At 43.5% G+C, this 18,438-nt stretch overlaps 1 protein-coding gene across 1 annotated transcript in view; it reads right to left on the reverse strand.

The window, feature by feature from the left end:
* Positions 1-18,438, reverse strand: part of TOM1 (target of myb1 membrane trafficking protein) — a 165,029-nt gene that overhangs the window by 48,505 nt on the left and 98,086 nt on the right. Inside the window, exon 10 of the mRNA XM_083156447.1 lies at positions 8,416-8,521. Within this exon, the coding sequence (XP_083012573.1) occupies positions 8,416-8,521 (106 nt within the window). The remainder of the gene's footprint in view (positions 1-8,415; positions 8,522-18,438) is intronic.

Raw genomic sequence — 18,438 nt, forward strand, 5'->3', positions numbered from 1 at the left:
CTCTTTTGTCCGCCCTTCTCTCCTTCTCTTCCCCCCTTTTCTTATATAATAATTACTGGTCTTGCTTAATTGATTGAAGTACAGACAAAATCCTTACAGACTATATTCGGTTGTTAAATGTTTGCCTTTTAACTACACTTGTCTGTATGTTATAACTTATCGCAAAAATGTTTCTTCCATATTCCGTTCATTTGCAAGACTTAATACAAATTTATTATTGAAAAAAAAAAAAGAATAAAATTGGAATAGAAGTGGGGTTGGCATTGCCCCCACATAGCCATGGCTATCAGGGATTATTCTTCATTCTGGCCTGGAGAAAACTATGGATCAAATTAAGGTCAAAGGCCACATGGATATTCTACGTTGTTGCCAATGTAGAACATTTCCCTCTGACAAATGCTTCTGTGATTGCGCCATATACTTAAGGTTAAGGGGGCATTCTGTAATGTAATAGTATGCCAGGATCAATTCCCTTAGATAAGATTATATTTCCTAGACAGTATGCATTGCCTTCTGCATGAAATTCTGTGAGACGCCGCAGGTGGATAGCAATCCGTGAAATGTGTTACCATTAGCATCTGAGCTATGCACAGCTAGAGAAGAGGAGAAAAAAAATTATGCTTGAAAATTCTTTACAAATGTCAGAATTGGAATTGAAACTCTCTTCAGAGCGGTCTTCAATGGAAGACAATGCGAGAGGCCCAGTTTGCCATTATTACAGAGAACTGAGTCTGGAAAAATAAAAAGCCAAGTACTTCAATTAGATAAAATGGTCTTCATGTAATTTAAACCACTCAAAGGTAATAAATGGCGGCTATGCTTGAGTTTCCAAACCTATAAACGAATTGCTATTATATAACTAACCAAATATCCTCTTCTATTTAAAAGGTTTTCCAGTAGATAAATTAAACCAGGGCCACAAGTTAGGGGAGGAAGGGATTTGAGGGGGTGCAGGCTGTCCCTCCTCCTACTAGAAGCAGATCCGGGAAGGAGGGAGGCTGTAACAGTCACGGCCACAGATTATAGTGCAGAGCAACAGATGCTGAGCACACTTAGCGAAGTTCTCCTCCTGACAATACCCGCCCACAGTGTACAGATGGCAAGCAGAGTCAGGCCACTGGTCCACATGGCAGCAGCTCACACCTCAGCTGTCCTACAGGCCTGTGATCTATCTTATAGTACATGACAGATCATGTAAAACACTGATTTAGGAATGTGGGAGCTAAGGGAATATTAAATTCACCCTAACCCAAATATAACTCTACATCTACATGGGGGGGGGGGGATAACCAGTATGTCTAGAGTTGGCATACTACATTTTAATCTAATATGCAGTTTTGCCCCATAAGCTCTGTGGTGTAGGCTTACATCGAACACCGTATCGGCCAGAGAAAAATAACCAGTCTTGTGAAAAGATTCGTCTTCCAACTACATCAGGCAACTAGAGATCAAAGTGAAGCTCCTCGAGTACGATCATAAGCACTTGTTGCAGTGCACATGGATTTGTCCATTAGAGAGAGAATTTGTTTTTGCAAGTGAACCAGAATCGGAGACAGATGCGGCTTTAACAACTACCGCCAACTCCCAAGCACCGCACACAGCGCTCTCATAGAGGTAGGGTCAGTTTCAGCACTCCCCACGGACACAGCCAAACACTCCTGCAAAGGAGCGTAAACATTCTTAACCTTTTTCTTCCTTACAGGTGTCTGACTTTTCTCTTTTTCTTTACTGTTGTCGTTCATCTTATTTTTAGCACTCATTCCCCAACTTCTATGATTATAATTAACATTGAGCTGCTTTTTTCCAGACATCAGTTGGCGCAGTGAAATCCCCCAATTGTACTACATTTTAATAGCAACCATACTTTGTGAGTCCTAGGTTTCACATCCCCAGCTTTGAATTTCTCTCTATTTCCTGCTATTAGGCAATTTCACTGCCTGACTAGCACTTATGCATTAATGCTGCTACATGACTCACTCTGTAGATAATGGCAATGGACACTGCATCAACCCACTCACATAGATACATCTATCAATAGCTCCATTGCGTCTCTGAGCATCAGCACTTACAATTCCACTCATCCAAAACCAATAGGAATTCCTGTATAAAACAATCACACAGCATTTTCTCATCAAGTACAATCATAAAGCTTAATCCGCTGAACTACAATCAGTTTCTTATTACATCCAACTGACCGTTTGAGCTTTTCCTTCAAAGATACAAAATGCTTTAAAAAATCCTTTCAATGGATCTTCTAGTGACAACATCTACACGCAACTCTTGGTTAATTTATTTCCACTTTTAAAAAGGATAACAAATCAAATCTGTCCTTTGCTCCCTTCAAATAATGTAGCTATCAAAGGGGCCTATTTAATATTAAAAGGTTTCCCCTCTGGTAAACAATTATTTTGTAATGCTGATCTTAGATTTATCAGAGCTATTGAACAGCTCGACTGAAAAGAGGCTATTGTGTGTAGTACTTTTGCATTGAATGATCTTTTACCGCCAGCTTTCCACAGCTGTGAAAGTCCTCACTTCCTGAATGCGCATTCTCAAATGGTGAAACTCACCATCATCTAAGCCAGTGGTTCCCAACCCTGGTCCTCAAGTACCCCCAACAGTGCATGTTTAGCAGGTCTCCACACAGAATCACAAGTGCTATAATTAGCTCCACCTGTGGCTCTTTTCAAATGTGCCTGAATAATGAGTGCACCTGCCGGGTGACCTGGAAAACGTGCACTGTTGGGGGTACTTGAGGACCAGGGTTGGGAACCACTGACCTAAGCTATTCAAATGGGAAATTGTAAGTAACAGCCAAATCAGAAAAGCTTGATAAATTCTTTTAATTTGGCGTCCTCATATATGGTTACAGCGGAACCTAATTTTAACAATGTAGACTATATTGGTTTCTACAGTTCGGTTTCTAAAAAAAAAAAAGTTTCTAGGTTCTGATCTTAAAATGTTAAGGTGTCACGACCGATGGGTTTTGTGGAGCCGGAACTGGACTTGGGTCTAGTGTAGTAGATGCTGACTGAGATGGCTGGAAAATGGCAGGCCTAATATATTGCTTGCACATGTACTGAGGATCAAACAAGACAGATACCCAGTGGTTGGCAAAGACCCGAAAAAGAGGAGTCTAAACTCGCCAGCAATCTTGGCTTGGGACCACCGCAAGGGAGTTCGGACTTCGGACGAGCAGATCGCGGCCCTCCGCACGGTTCACTGAATACTGCCTTGGTACTAGCGACTATGAAGTCAGAACAGAGGAATCTGGAGGTAATAGACGTAGTACTGTTCCAGCTAATGCCGGACTGGTAGAGATACTGGTAATGAATACTATGACCGCTGGACTGGCTGAGGGACCAGAGATCCTGGATCAGGTGGACCAGGGGCTACCCAGGCAAGCTGGGCTACAGGAGGAGACAGAACCAGAGAATCACCACATGAGCTGGACCAGATACTGAAACTAAGAAACAGACCTGGAGGAATCGGAAGATGAACTGGACCGGACACAGGGACGGGAAACCCAAAGCAGACTGCTAACAGAAGGACTGCAGATCCACAGTGAGGAGCATGGACCAAATGTCCTCTTGGCACCTGCCAAGAGGGACCCTGCTGACATGGGAGAGAGCACAGGAGCAGACAGCGACGATTTCCCAGCCCTCCAGATGCTAACACCAGAGCATGGGCATTCTTCAGGAACCCGACATGGGTATGATGCATAAAGGGTTTTCTAAACAGGTCTCGAAAAAAGTTATGGTACTTGTGTAGTTTCACGGCGCGTCTGAGTCCCCTTGCTCGGTTTGCTCGCCCACGCAGCGGGCTCAGTGGCTCGCTACGCTCGCCACGCTATCTAAAATCAACTCCATGCCAACATGGATAGTGGGGGTATGAACTATCCATGTTGGCATGGAGTTAAGTTAGTTTATTTTAGATAGTTGTGGCGAGCGTAGAATCTGGAAGTAGCACGGCGCCATGCTGGAGCTGTGAAACTACACAAGTACCAAAGTTAAGTTAAGTACTGTTTCGGGGTAGAAGCCAAAAAGCAGCCACTACCAGCTATTTTTTATTTTATTTAAAGCAATGTGCAATCAAATCAAGTCCGATACATCTCAGCCACTGCTCACAGATGCCTGAACAAGAATTACTGGGCGATACAATGTGGGCTCGCACTTATGAGAAGCACCCCAAAAGGGCATTGTAAGCAACCGTTTCTGAGTTGGGCTGTGCATGCCATTTTCAGTTGCATCTTCTGCACCAAACACAGGGTTGGTGTAATTGATGCTACAATTGATTAGGGATGGCCAATGGCGCACTCGTCATCATGTGATATATGTCCATCAATGGTTTTAGTTATGAATGGTCATCAATTTTCTTTGACTGACTGGCCGGTGGGCTAATCAGATAGTGGGGGCGGGACTACATGGTTGTCAGGGGGCGGAGCTATGTTCTGTGTCCTGGCACCTTGAGAAAAAAAAAAAACCTCAGTTCTGTTGTGCCATCGATGGAGGGAAACCATCTGGTTCTCCCCCATCAATGGCAAAAGTATTCGACAACAGCCATAAAACATTGATGGTTTTGAATCATCAATGGCCATCCCAACTATTGATGGCAGCTGCTCTTCTGGTAAGAGGGCTGGGGGTGGTGCAATTGCATAGGCGCGTATGACTAAGAACATGGATGGATATTTGCAAAGGACTTCTAAAGGCTGTCGGTGTCCTGAATATTAACTGCATTGTGGGTGAATGAGTAACTCATAATTGGGTCCTATGGGGGTGATTCAGGTTGGTTTGCAAAAGCAAACTCCTTTAACCATGTGCACTGCTGGCGGGGCTGATGTAAAATGTGTAAAGAGTAACATTTGGGTGAGTTATTTGGTTTCTGTGCAGAGTAAATACTGGCTGCTTTATTTTTACACTGCAATTTTGACTTAAGTTTAAACACATCACACCCAAATGTAACTCTCTCTTCACATGTTATATCAGCCCCACCTGCAGTGCACATGGTTTTGTCCAGGAAATAAGGCGTTTGATTTTGCAAGCCAACCTGAATCACCCCTTCTGTGTGGTAGACCCATAACATGTACTGAGAATTTACAATCAAATTGAAGAAGATTTCAATAGATTTAAATTGCTGCGTAACGGGCCCCACTGAACGGGACCTGCTGCACCACTATGTGTGGCCCCAACCTAATGCTCATACATAGTAGACCCCATTAAAAAAAACATACAACATATGCATTACAATATATTATAAAAGATACACCTTTGTAACATCAGAACCGCTGCTATGTTTTATACTGGTACTATTTGACAGTTTCCCCTTAGCAACAGATTATAAAATGTACTCAGTCAAAGAATATCCAACTCCTTTAATATGATTAATGCTCAACAACTTGTGAACCATTTAATCCATAAATTCAATTATACAGGATCTGCAACATTGCAATTACCCAGAAACACTGCACCAATAGCCATAGTACTACTGCATCAATACACTTTGCTGTAACCATTCCAAGTTATAAACTTTCGTGGGGATGGGGAGAGGGGGCTGGAGGGACCGCTGGGGGCGTGGGAGACGGCGGGCAGATGGCAGCGTTATGTAGCACAAGAAGTAGCGCTAACGGGAGGCGGGGATCAGTCAGTGGTGGCGGCAGAATTGTTTAAATATTTTAAATATTCTTCCGCCACCACTGACAGACCCCCGCCACCCGCTAGCGCTACTTCTTGTGCTACATAACGCTGCCATCTGCCCGCTGTCTCCCACGCCGCCAGCGGTCCCTCCAGCCCCCTCTACCCATCCCCACGCCGATGAGAAAGCGTTCCCACCACCCCACACCTGCAGATTGCATTCAAGCACCGCATGTGGTTAAAAACCTCATGCGATCGCTCCTGCGATTCGATAGATATTATGTGCAGCATATAAGATCTTGCGACCCGACATTCGACCGGCGTGCCCGCCGAATGTCCCCTTAAAAATGCATACAATCATTCGATTTATCGGCCAGATGTGGTCGAAATCGAATGATTGCATGCAATATCTCACAAGTGTATGGGCAGCATTATAATTCTATAGAGAGGAATGCTGCAGAGGAGATCAAAGCTAGCTTTCTGCTTGTATGTTAAGGTTCACAGAGCACGATGGCACAGCTTGCAGAGAGTTCCTTGCACAGGATACATACCGATGAGATGTTTTACTGGACAGTGCTGAAATTAGATTTTCTACCACAGAACTAGTTTACTGGAATGCAAAATAAAAGTAGTGGAGAATGAAGAATATGATGGTCACTACCTGCCGGAGAACCACATTCCCGGTATACCCCGAACAATGCAGCACACATGCAAATTTGTGGCAGGTAATAAATCCCACTCTGATGTGCTCGTATGAATAACTTAACCCATGAATGGTTCTAGATTAAAGGGTCAACAGTATGTAGATAGACAGTCACTAGGTCGGCACCAAAATGTCAACATGCTCAACAGTGACAAAAGGTCAACATGTGAAAATATTGACATGAGTTTTCAAATTGTTTGGTGTCAATGTCAACACCTTCGCTCTCCTTGCTTCATTCCCAATTGAAGTCAACGTATGTATGAAAAGTCCAAAGTGAAAAAATTATTTCACAACTCATATTGATCTTTTCATGCATTGACCATTGTTTAGTCAACCTTGTGAATGTCGACCTTTTGGTGCAGGCCCGGTGACCGGGATCAAAAAGGCACCACTACTTCCACCTACTATCCCCGCTCCACAACTCTAATCCACCCTCCCTCCCTGCATTGCACACTACTCCTTCCCCAATCCACAAAACTACTCTGACCCCCACTGCCTGCTCTGCATCACTTCTTCAACCCTCACTCCCTGCTCCACAACACTACTCCAACCCTCACTCCCTGCTCCCCAACACTACTCCAACCCTCACTCCCTACTCCACAACACTACTCCAACCGTCACTCCCTGCTCCACAACACTACTCCAGCCCTCACTATCTGCTCCACAACACTACTTCAGCCCTCACTCCCTGCTCCTCAACATTACGCCAACCCTTACTCCCTGCTCCCCAAAACTACGCCAACCCTCACTCCCAAACACTACTCCAACCCTCACTCCCTGCTCTGCATCACTTCTCCAACCCTCACTCCATGCTCCCCAACACTACTCCAACCATCACTCCCTGCTCCACAACACTCTATTAATGGGCACAGGGTGCTTTCAGTTTATAAATCAAGCAAAGTGTTTGAGGGGTTGGGAAGCCCCCGGTGATTTCAGTGTATGGGGCCCAAAGAATTTTTGTTGCCCGCCCTGCCCCTGCCAAGGTATATAGCACCTCCAATGTGTGCAGCGAACACTAGTTGACAAAGTGTACTAGATTTTGACATGACAAAGTGTAATCGATTGTCCCTTATTTGTCAGAATACATTGTTTTATTCAATTATCCATGTATTTAAAAAAAATTACAATATCAATCTATTGAAAAGTAAAGTTAAATTCTTAATTTCATAGAAATGAAAATAATCAATTAATTATCTATAATCTCCATTTAACTATTCTGTGTACCAGATTAATGGTCTCCTCTACTGAACTAAAGTCTTGTCACTGCTCCATACAGTATCTCTGCCACCCTAATAGTTGCTTCAGAGTCCTGTCCCCTGATGCAACTATATGTATTTACCATGCCCTAAAAATTGCAATTTGTTATGTTCTTGGTTTTTTTGCTCACTTATGTTTTGTGGCACCAGTCTTGTGCAATAAAAAGTAACATATGTATAATTCAAGTGCACAGTTTGGAACTTGAGGAGGGGTAAAGGTGGGTATACACGGATAGATGTGTCCAACGATTCAATCTCGTTAACGATTTCCTCTGAACCTCCTGCACAAACGATTTGGTGACAAATGATGAACGATTGAGCAAACAATTACACATGAAAGATTGATCTTTAACGATGGTGGAGGGAGAGGGAGCCAGTCATTTAGCCTTACCAAATCGTTCATCGTGCATACACATGAAACGATTGGTACACATCGTTAACGATTGGTCGCTGATCTTTCTGCATGCAGGAAAGATCAGCGACCTCTACCAACGACCGTCGGGTACGCGCATCGTTCGATATATCGTTCATACACACGGAACGATTTGAACGATTGGATCTTTTGCCAAATCTATCCGTGTATACCCACCTTAAGCCCGCAATATGTGGGGCCCACCGGGGTTTCCACTGTACTCCTTTGGGCCTGTCCAGCCCCGAATCCAGATAATAAAATCTTTACACCATCAGTTATTACTGTGCTGCAGTATTTCCCAACAGTGCATGTTTTATAGATCTCTGTGAAATAATTCACTACCAAGCCCAAGCTGCAATGCTGTACACAAAGCAAATATAATACATACTGTACAAGAACGGTAAGGCAACTTACTGAGAGTAGCTAGTTGTGCAGACAGAGTAGCAGGAGGGGGCTGGATAGCTGAGGAACTCGTTTCAAGGTTAATGAGAGATGGTGTGGTGTCCCTGTTATTTGGAACCTTTAAAAAAAATTGACATTAGTAAGCTTATCCAATTAATAACACGTATAGCAATTATAGTTACAGAAATTCAGTATTAGTTGGTTCTTTAAGCCTAATAGAGCGATATGCTAGGTACACACCAGGACGACTAGGGCCCGATCAGCACAATCTAGATCCAATTCCGATCAATTGGATGTAGATTGTGTGCTGATCGGGCCCTTTTCTGACCTGGTGTGGAGCGATACCGATCCGATGCGCGGTCCCGCGGGTCGGTCGGTCGTTAGTGAGATCCTACCTGCTGCAGGTAGGATCTCAATGACGACCATACAGCCGGGTGCGGGTCGCCATCGGATCGGACCCGCTCACGGTGCACATCGTGAGCGGGTCGTGCCCCCCCGCGTCATCGTGAGCGGGTCGGACGAGCCACTGACGACCCGCTCACGATGTGCATCGTGAGCGGGTCGTCCTGGTGTGTACCCCACAATACAATGAACCTTGAAAAGACTGGTACTGAAAACATGGTTATTGTTAGCAAAAGTCACATGAACAGATTGTATGTAAAACATTGCTACATACACAGCAGATTAGCAGCACTAAAGAATAAGGAGTACCAATCTCAGCACGTAAGGGACAGTATCAAGACAAGGAAATTGCTTTACTTTAACAAGATGTATAGATTTGTGAGAGATCATGTAACCTGCAGGGAACCACTATATTAATGTGCAGTAGCATGGCTGGATCAGCCATCAGGAACTTGTTCCAGCAGGGATAATGCTCAGCACACTATACCACCGCTTTGTTAGGGATACAGTTACGGACTGTGCGGACCATAAACTACCGTTAAACACAGAACCTTCAATCGACCGCGCACATTAATTAGTTTCATGGAGCTGCTAGTAACAGCAAAACAAATCTACAAGATCTAACCTGACATGCATTACATATCTCTCCGGCTGTACTAAACCATTTATTCTAGGATTGTTATTTCAATGGCTTATGAATATAATTATTAAAATCACGAAGTATGAAACAGAGTGTTGATGGATTAATGTGACCTATAAACCATGATATTTAAGTAGACAGCTTGATGTTCAATACACAACTTCAAAGCAAGGGGACACATTGCACATCTAACCAGTTTTAGATCAATCCAGACCCTTAACCCCTTCAGCTGTGTTTTTTTTTTTTTTTTAAACTCGCTGGGCGAGTTTTTTAGGGAGAGCGCTACCTAAAAAAAAAAAACCCACCACGCTGTCCACCTGGGCCTGGCAGCGCCTGCCACTGCCCAGCCCAGTGTCCATGCACCCGGCAACAGGGCAGGTTAGGCTTTAATAGAAAAGCTGGGGGGGGGGGGGGGGGGGGGGGAGGCACGGCAGAGGAGAGGGAGCCTGACTTCAGCGATTAACTCAGCAGTGCTGCCCAGATCTAAACAATAGCAATCCCGAGAATTTTTATTAATTTACAGCACTATATATGAATTATTTTATATGAATAATAAAGGGTCTGTCCGGAAAGTAATGAGACTAAATATGGGATAAACTAGTTATTGAATTTTCACATACATTGAGTTAATAATCTTTGAAGTGTGACCCTTGAAAATCCATACACCGTTGATAGTGTGTCAGCCAAACTTGGTACGCCTCCTGGAAGGCATTAACCGGAATGTCCTTGAGTGCCCTTGTCACGGCCACTTCCACTTTGTCTACGGTCTGAAAATGGAGTCCTTTCAAAAAAGGGACTCTGGTAGGAGGCACTCTATTCCCAGAGATATATGGTTCAATGCAGGCTAATAAAACATCAATTTATTAGTCTCATTAAATATAATATATCCTTGCATAGGTCACATATACCCTCGAGTCTAACAACCCTTCCCGAAAACTTTGTTCATTTTATCGCCTAGTATGCAGGGGCATAGGGAGAGCTGCTTAACTAGAGCGCGAGATCCAGGAGCCAAAAGCTGTAGAGGGCACTGCAGACTAGACACCAGCCACTCAGCAGAGGATACAGAATTTGGTACTTGTGTACTTTCACGGCGGCAGTTACGTAGTCAGTGTAGCATCCCTGTCAGAATCAGCGTCGTGTTCCCGCGGCCAGCTTAAGTAGTTAGCGTCCCTGTCAGAATCAGCGTATCGCAGCGCGGCTAGCTGGAGCTAGTCGGAGCTTACGTAGTTAGCGTACTCAGTCAGCATTCTGTCACCACTAATTTCATTGTGTCATTAAAACGTACTGCACCAAATGCTATTTTTCTCTCATCCTTCTGAGTACATATCTGCACCTTTGGGCAAATGAGAGGAGGAGGATCCATTGGTGGAACCCAGATTCCCCTCAATCAAGCGTGATTGTCTACAAATATAGTAGACAAATCCTTTTGGTACGAGTTGACCTCCCTTATGTTCTATATGTGTCTTACATAGTGTAACAATATCACACTATTGGTTTCCTTTTTCTTCTTTTTTGGGTACATATACTTAAAATTGAGGAGGAAAACCATTCATCAAAAGCGCTCTGGGATTATCAGACATCGATTGGTATTGTATGTGCATGTGAAGTGGTTCTTCATTGTCTGTGGTCCCTAAGCTGCTTTTAATTAGCGCACGATCATATTGGCCTAAACTTCTGTTTTGCATTGTGTCAGTTATGGTTGCCGCAGCATTAACCATCTTTAACCTGCCGCAGACGGAGGAGGAGTCGGTGCAGTTTTTACAAGGCCACCACTTGCTGCCTCAGACACAGACCTGTGTCAACAGGCATCCTATCAGGCTTAATATAAAGGAGCGGATGTGGCGCTGCCACATTAGAAGCTGTGGCAAGAAGGTTAGTCTCCGGGCCTCTCAATGGTTTCAAAGATGTCACCTGACAATTATGACCCTTCTACGGTTCATATTTCTTGGGCGGAGGAGCTAACAAGCATTTAATTTTGTGAGCGCCACCTCATGATTTCCAAAAAGAAACGCCATTATTTACAACAACCTTATGCGGGAGGCGTGTACCCTGGATTTTAGGTCTCAGCCCCAATGCCGGATTGGTGGGCCTGGCAGAAACGTTGAGGTGGATGAAAGTTTATTTGTCCAGTGAAAAAATCATGTTGGATGCGTCCAGCCTCAGCAGTGGCTGTTTGGTGGCATATCCCATGAGACAGGTGAATGTTTCGGAACACCTGTGGCCAGCCGTGACGCCAGCACCCTGATGTCCGCCATCCAGACAAATATTGAACCGGGTACCACTATATACTCTGACTGTTGGCGCACGCACAACACTCATCAACTTGAACAGGTGGGTTACCATCATGCGCGCGTCAATCACCGCTACAATTTTGTGAACCCAGACACTGGGGTTCATACCCAAAACATTAAAAGGCATTAAAAGGCTTTGGGGGTCATGCAAGTGGAGGAACAAGAGACGCAGGGGCACTGAGTGCCAATACCTTGACTCCTCTACCTGCAGGAGTTTATTGGTGCAAAATACTTGGAGCAGAGAACGCTTTCCTGTGCATTTTACATACACTAACTCTGATCCCAACATCCGACAAATCATCCGACACAAATGCTGATGCAGCTGCTTCAACATCAGCTGCATTTGAAGGCAATGCAGAAAGTGAAGAATGACTGTGTTTATAGTTTCTTGGACTTATTATTTGCTATTATTGATCATTGTTCATTGGTTTTTTTTCTTCTTTATTGTTCATTAAAATCCAGTTGCCAATTAACACGTTGTCATTACTGTTTCAGATGTATGATATGCCAGGTGTGAATGTTTTCTTTAAACACCCCAACTATCCACGCCAGCCCGAAGCTGGCGATCCCCGTGAGGGGACGTGTTACGCGTCCTACCGACCTGTTCACACTACCACTATCCACTTCGGTGTGGAGTTAATTTTACAAAATGTGGCAAGCATAGCTAGCCGACGAGCCCGAAGCATGGCGAGCGCAGCGATCCCGAAGCATGGCGAGCGCAGCGAGCCCTGCGAGGAAACGCGGAATGTATGTGAAGTAGTCCGCTCACCAAGCTTCGGGCTCGGTGGCTCACCACACTTTATAGAATCGACTCCACGCCGATGCGGATAGTGGGAGTATGAACAGGTCAGGAGGACGCGTAATGCTTGTGCGTCTCAAGCAGATGGAGACACTTATGCGTCTCAGGCAGATGGAGATGCTTGTGCGTCTCAGGCAGATGGGGCGCCTTTCCACCGGCGCCCGCATGATCCCCTCTCCGCCGAAACAGGGGATCTGGTGCTTACCGGCGCTGTGTGAGATGCGCTCTGTAGGCTTGCTGGTGAAACAGGGTACAGAACTGCAGCTTGCGGGGACAGTACGGTGACTAGGGCTGCCACGGGAACACTACACTAAATACGCAGGGTTACTGCGGAGACACTACTCTGATTACGCTAGTCAGTCATTGGGCTACGCTGACAACGTAGCTTAGGCTGCCGCAGTGACCAGAATTTATAGAATTGTTTTTATTTTTACATTTATTGGTACCATAGTAAAAATACTACAGTGTGGATTTCTGGCCATCATCTACAAAAAAAGTAAAGGGTTACTGTTTAAAAAAAAAAGTGTGCTTTTATTAAATTACAAATAAAAATGAGGCGCTGTAGGAAAGCTGCTCTCAGTTTAATTGAATTGTGTGAATCAATAATGGCAAACTTTTAAGTCTGTTTTTTTACGTCTTATATGCTAACTGCTTTAACAGGCAGCTAGGGCACTGAGGGGGCAAATATGTTATGGCAACAGTGATATTTAGGTAGATCATCATTCATGCAATGAGAAGCAGCGTACTGAGATAGAAGTAAAAATTAAGCTTTTTGAGACAGGGAAATCGCTGTACAGTAGCCATTCAAGTTCAGATTTTACTAAATGATGGCTATACCAACCACACAGAAAAATACAAGGGCAGATTCGGGGGGGGGGGGGGGGCGGGCGCATGTTACATGAGACACAGGGAGTGAGTGTGACTAGGCTGTACATAATTTAACATGCGTCCCCATGGAATATTTTTCTGTATGACTAACAAAAACCACGGTTTTATAGAATATTTGGGATTCCCCCCCCCCTTTTTCCATACTTACCAAGTCGCCTAATGTCCCCTCAACCTGTATTGTTTATATTGTATACTGTTTACTTGTTACCCACCAGCAAACCTAAAAACAAAATTCCTAGTATACGGTCAAGTATACCTGGCCAATAAATGCAAGTATACCTGGCCAATAAAGCAGATTCCGATTCTGGTGTACACTAAGCCCATTTTGTGCACCAGAAGAAGAAGCATGGATAAAGCGGTGTACCTATGGTGAGATTTTGGCTATGGATGACAATCACTTTGCGATTTCTCTCGAACTCCCCAGAACCATACAATCTTGACTATCTTTACTTGCAATGTTGACTATTTGCTATATGGCCTTTGGCCAAATACTTTACAAGCAAGATAATCAAAATTTGCCTTGCCTGCACAGACTATTTATCCATACCGACCTTGCGAGTCCTCGCATTGGTATTGCAAGTATGGTTAACACTGTGCTAGTTTAGCTAACTTTCTATACAATTTTGACTATATAGTCAAAACTGTCAGCCAAAAACATACACCCCTTTAGGGTGGGTATCACTAAGGAGCAGGTCTATTGTGTTGGCATAATGTGTAAGGGGTGCTAATATTGTGTCATAACAGGTATAAGGAGTACTACACTTGTGTAACATGAACATGGAGCACTACTGTGTGGTGTCACATGTATAAGGAGCACTAATGTGGCATAATGTATATCAATAGTACTACTGTGGTAAAACATGACTAAGGGGCTTTAGTGTGTGTTGTTACGTGTATACGGAGCATTAATGTGAGGCGTAACATAAAGCGCTCTACTGTGTGTTAAGGGGCCTTATTCTAGTTCACTCTTTCTGACAAAATCCTTCTTAGATGGACAAAGACATGTGCACTGCAGGTGGGGCAGATGTAACTTGTGCAGAGTGAATTAGATTTGGGTGGGGTTTTACTTTAAAGTGAGATCTATATTGCCGTGTAAAAATAAAGCAGCTAGTATTTACCCTGCACAGAAACAAAATAACTCACCCAAATCTAAATCTCTCTGCACATTTTACATCTGCCCCCCTGCAGTGCACATGGTTTTGTCCATCTAAGAAGGATTTTGTCAGAAAGAGTGAACTAGAATAAGGCCCAATGTGTATAAGGAGCATTACTGTAAGGTGAAACATAACCAAGGGACTTTACTGTGTCGCATAACATGTAAAAGGAGTACTATATTATAGGTTGAGCTCGTTGTACTGACGTATTTTTTAAACCTCATAAACAATGTTACTACTGTGTGGTGTGTAACGTTTATAAGGACATTTATTATGACATAGTGGTGATTGTCTGGTCTTTATGTGCTTCTTTTATGGTCTTGATTGTAAGAAGTATAAACACACATTGTATTGGAAACATTTTAAAACGGACATATAAAGTGCCACGTATGCTAGGCCATGAAATTCAAGATTTACGAAGACTTGGTGGTATTTAGTTTTTAATTTGTAGATCATCATCATTGTTGTTTATTTCTTTTTATAAAATAGCAAATTTCATCAAATGATCATGTTCCACCAGCATTGCATCTGAGTACAATATTGCTGCACTTTGCATCTACACCGTATGGGGAGTATAAATATTTCCCCTTCCTGTTTTGCTGCGGCTCTGTCTCTGCGTATAGCCAGCCTTTGGCCTAAACTAGGTGAACCAATATTGTGCCAGATGTACCAAGCTTGAAAAGTGATAAAATGCAGAGTGATAAACCACCAGCCAATCAGCTCCTACCTGTCATGTCCCAGGCTGGATTTAAAAAATTACAGACAGGAGCTGATTGGTTAGTGGTTTATCACTCTCTATTTTTTTCACCGCCTGTAGGGGCTATTGTGCTGCATGCACTTCTCCTACTCACAGGGCTGGCTGACAAATAGAGTGTGTCAGTTGGAAGACCAATCACAAGCCGCAATACAGTGATTAGGTCTGGTGACTAGTCCTCCTACTTACACAACCAACAGTAGCCATTTAAAAAAAAAATTGTCATAGTAATATGCAGAGAAATGATGGGAAAACAAAGAAGAAGAAAAAAGGGACTCTGGTAGGAGGCACTCTATTCCCCCGAGATATATGCTTGAATGAAGGCTGATAAAACATCAATTTATCAATTTCATTAAAAATAATATATCATTGCATAGGTCATATACACCCTCTTGATTCGAACAACCCTTCAAGAAAACTTTGTTCATTTTATCACCAAGTATGCAGGGGCATAGGGAGGGCTGCTCCACTGAAGTGCGAGTTTCAGGAGCCAAAAGCTAGAGAGGGCGCCGCAGACTAGGGGCCAGACACTCAGCAGAGGCTGCACAGCAGTGAGGCATTCTCCCTGCTCTGCATCCTACTGCTGCTGTCCCCTATGGCTGCCAAAGCACCTGTCGGTATCCGGACTCATGATCGATTGACTCTAGGTCGACAGTCATAAGGTCGACCACTATTGGTCAACAGTGAAAAGGTCGACAGGGTCCATGTGCCCACAGGTGGTATTTCATACCTGACCGTCCACTAAGGCGTGGAGGGAGTAAATAGTAGTGTGCCCAATGATAACTCACAAACTTTTCTTTCACTCATGGTTAGTTGTTGGGTGAAGCCATTTATTGTCAAACAACTGTGTTTATGCTTTTTAAAGCATAATGAAAACAGAAACTACCCAAATGACCCTGATCAAAAGTTTACATACCTCAGTTCTTAATACCGTGTATTGTCCCCTTTAACATCAAATACAGCTTGAAGTCCTTTGTGGTAGTTGTGGATGAGCCTCTTCATTTTCTCAGATGGTAAAGCTGTCCGTTTTTCTTGGCAAAAAGCCTCCAGTTCCTGTAAATTCTTGAGCTGTCTCGCATGAACTGCACGTTTGAGATCTCCCCAGAGTGGCTCAATGATACTGAGGTCAGGAGACTGAGATGGCCACTCCAGAACCTTCACTTTATTCTACTGTAGACAATGACAGGTCGACTTGGCCTTGTGTTTTGGATCATTGTCATGTTGGAACGTCCATGTACTCATCACGCGCAGCTTCCGGGATGATGAGTGCAAATTTTCCTCAAGTATTTTCTGATAACATGCTGCATTTATCTTGCAATCAATTTTGACCAAGTTTCCAGTGCCTTTGTAGCTCACACATCCCTAAAACATCAGCGATCCACCTCCGTGTTTCACAGTAGGAATGGTGTACCTTTCATCATAGGCCTTGTTGACTCCTCTCCAAATGTAACGTTTATTGTTGTAACCAAAAAGTTAAATTTTGGTCTCATCACTCCAAATGACTTTGTTCCAGAAGTTTTGAGGCTTGTCTCTGTGCTGTTTGGAGTATTGTAACCAGGATGCTTGGTGGCATTTGCGTAATAATGGCTTTCTTCTGGCGATTTGACCATGCAGCCCATTTTTCTTCAAATGCCTCCTTATTGTGCATTTTGAAACAACCACACCACTTTTTTTCAGAGTCCTGTATTTCAAGTTATTTGTGGCATTTTCTTTGCATCTGGAACAGTTTTACTGGCAGTTGTGGCTGAAACTTTTGTTGGTCTACCGGAACGTGATTTGGTTTCCACGGAATCCCTAATTTTCCACAGAATCCCTAATTTTCCACTTCTTAATTAGAGTTTGAACACTGCTGACTGGCATTCTCAATTGCTTGGATATCTTTTTATATCCCTTTCCTGTCTTATACAGTTCAATTACCTTTTCCCTTTTTGACAATTCTTTTGCTTTCCCCATGACTCAGAATCAGACACGTCCGTGCAGCACTGGATAAAAGATGCAAGGGTCTTTCAGGAGACCAGAAGCTCACTGACCTTTTATACAAGCACGCACTGATTACAAGCAAACATATTACAAATGAGGATGGATACCTATAGTAGAAATTCAAACCCGTTTGTGTTAACTTGTGTACATGTTATCAGGCCCAAATCTCCAGGGTATGTAAACTTTTGATCAGGGTTATTTGGGTAGTTTATGTTGTCATTATGATTGAAAAAGAGTAAACACAGTTGTTTGACAGTAAATGGCTTCACCCAACCACTAACCATGATTGAAAGAAAAGTTTGTGAGTTATCATTCATATTCTCTGACAAATGGGCAGAAAAGCACAAATTCTGCTAGGATATGTAAACTTATGAGCACAACTGTATATCAGAAATTTACTGCCACAACAGTCAGGGCCGGAATAAACCTTCGGGGGGCCCGGGTCACTTTAGACGGGGGCCCTCTCCCTCTTATCATTACTGGCCGCAAACTGCACGGGAGAATATTTACACTGTCAGTATACAGAGTAAAGGCAGTATAGACTTACAGTCCATAGAGTCGCTGGCAATATTAGCAGCAAAGTCTTACATGTAGATCATTCATATGTATAATGTCCCTGACTAGGTCAAATAAACTAGGAGGCAAGTTCCAATGTAAGGACATGTTATAAAACAAAGCTAGGAACATTGTGTTAAGAGAGTATATGTAAACTCCAACATTGTTGGGAGAGTACATGTAAACCCCATGGGTAAGCGTGCTAATCAGGGCATCTGGATTATCAGAAAGTTGCACCCATAATATATGTGATCTACAACTGGAGATGGTCAGAAAGAATAGGGAAAAATAACATGGGAGAGCACGTTCAAACTTACTGGTATTAGATGTCTTGTGGGATCTAAAATGTACAGCATGCTGATAATCTGAAAGCTCTAATAGGGAAGTGCACATAAGGGGGCTCAAGTTAAAGCAGGGGTGGGGAACCTTTTTTGTGCCAAGGGCCGTGGCCGTTTGTATGGGGAAAAAATCCTTTAGGGGCCATATGTAAAAATTTATCTTGCAAATTGTCCTGCTGCAGCCGCCCCACGCTCCGGCGGCTGCCGCTGAATAGGACTGACAGTCTCCGGCTG

Source organism: Crinia signifera, chromosome 8 (genome assembly GCF_055691185.1).
Source record: "Crinia signifera chromosome 8, ASM5569118v1, whole genome shotgun sequence".
In the NCBI taxonomy this organism is placed as follows: Eukaryota; Metazoa; Chordata; class Amphibia; order Anura; family Myobatrachidae; genus Crinia; species Crinia signifera.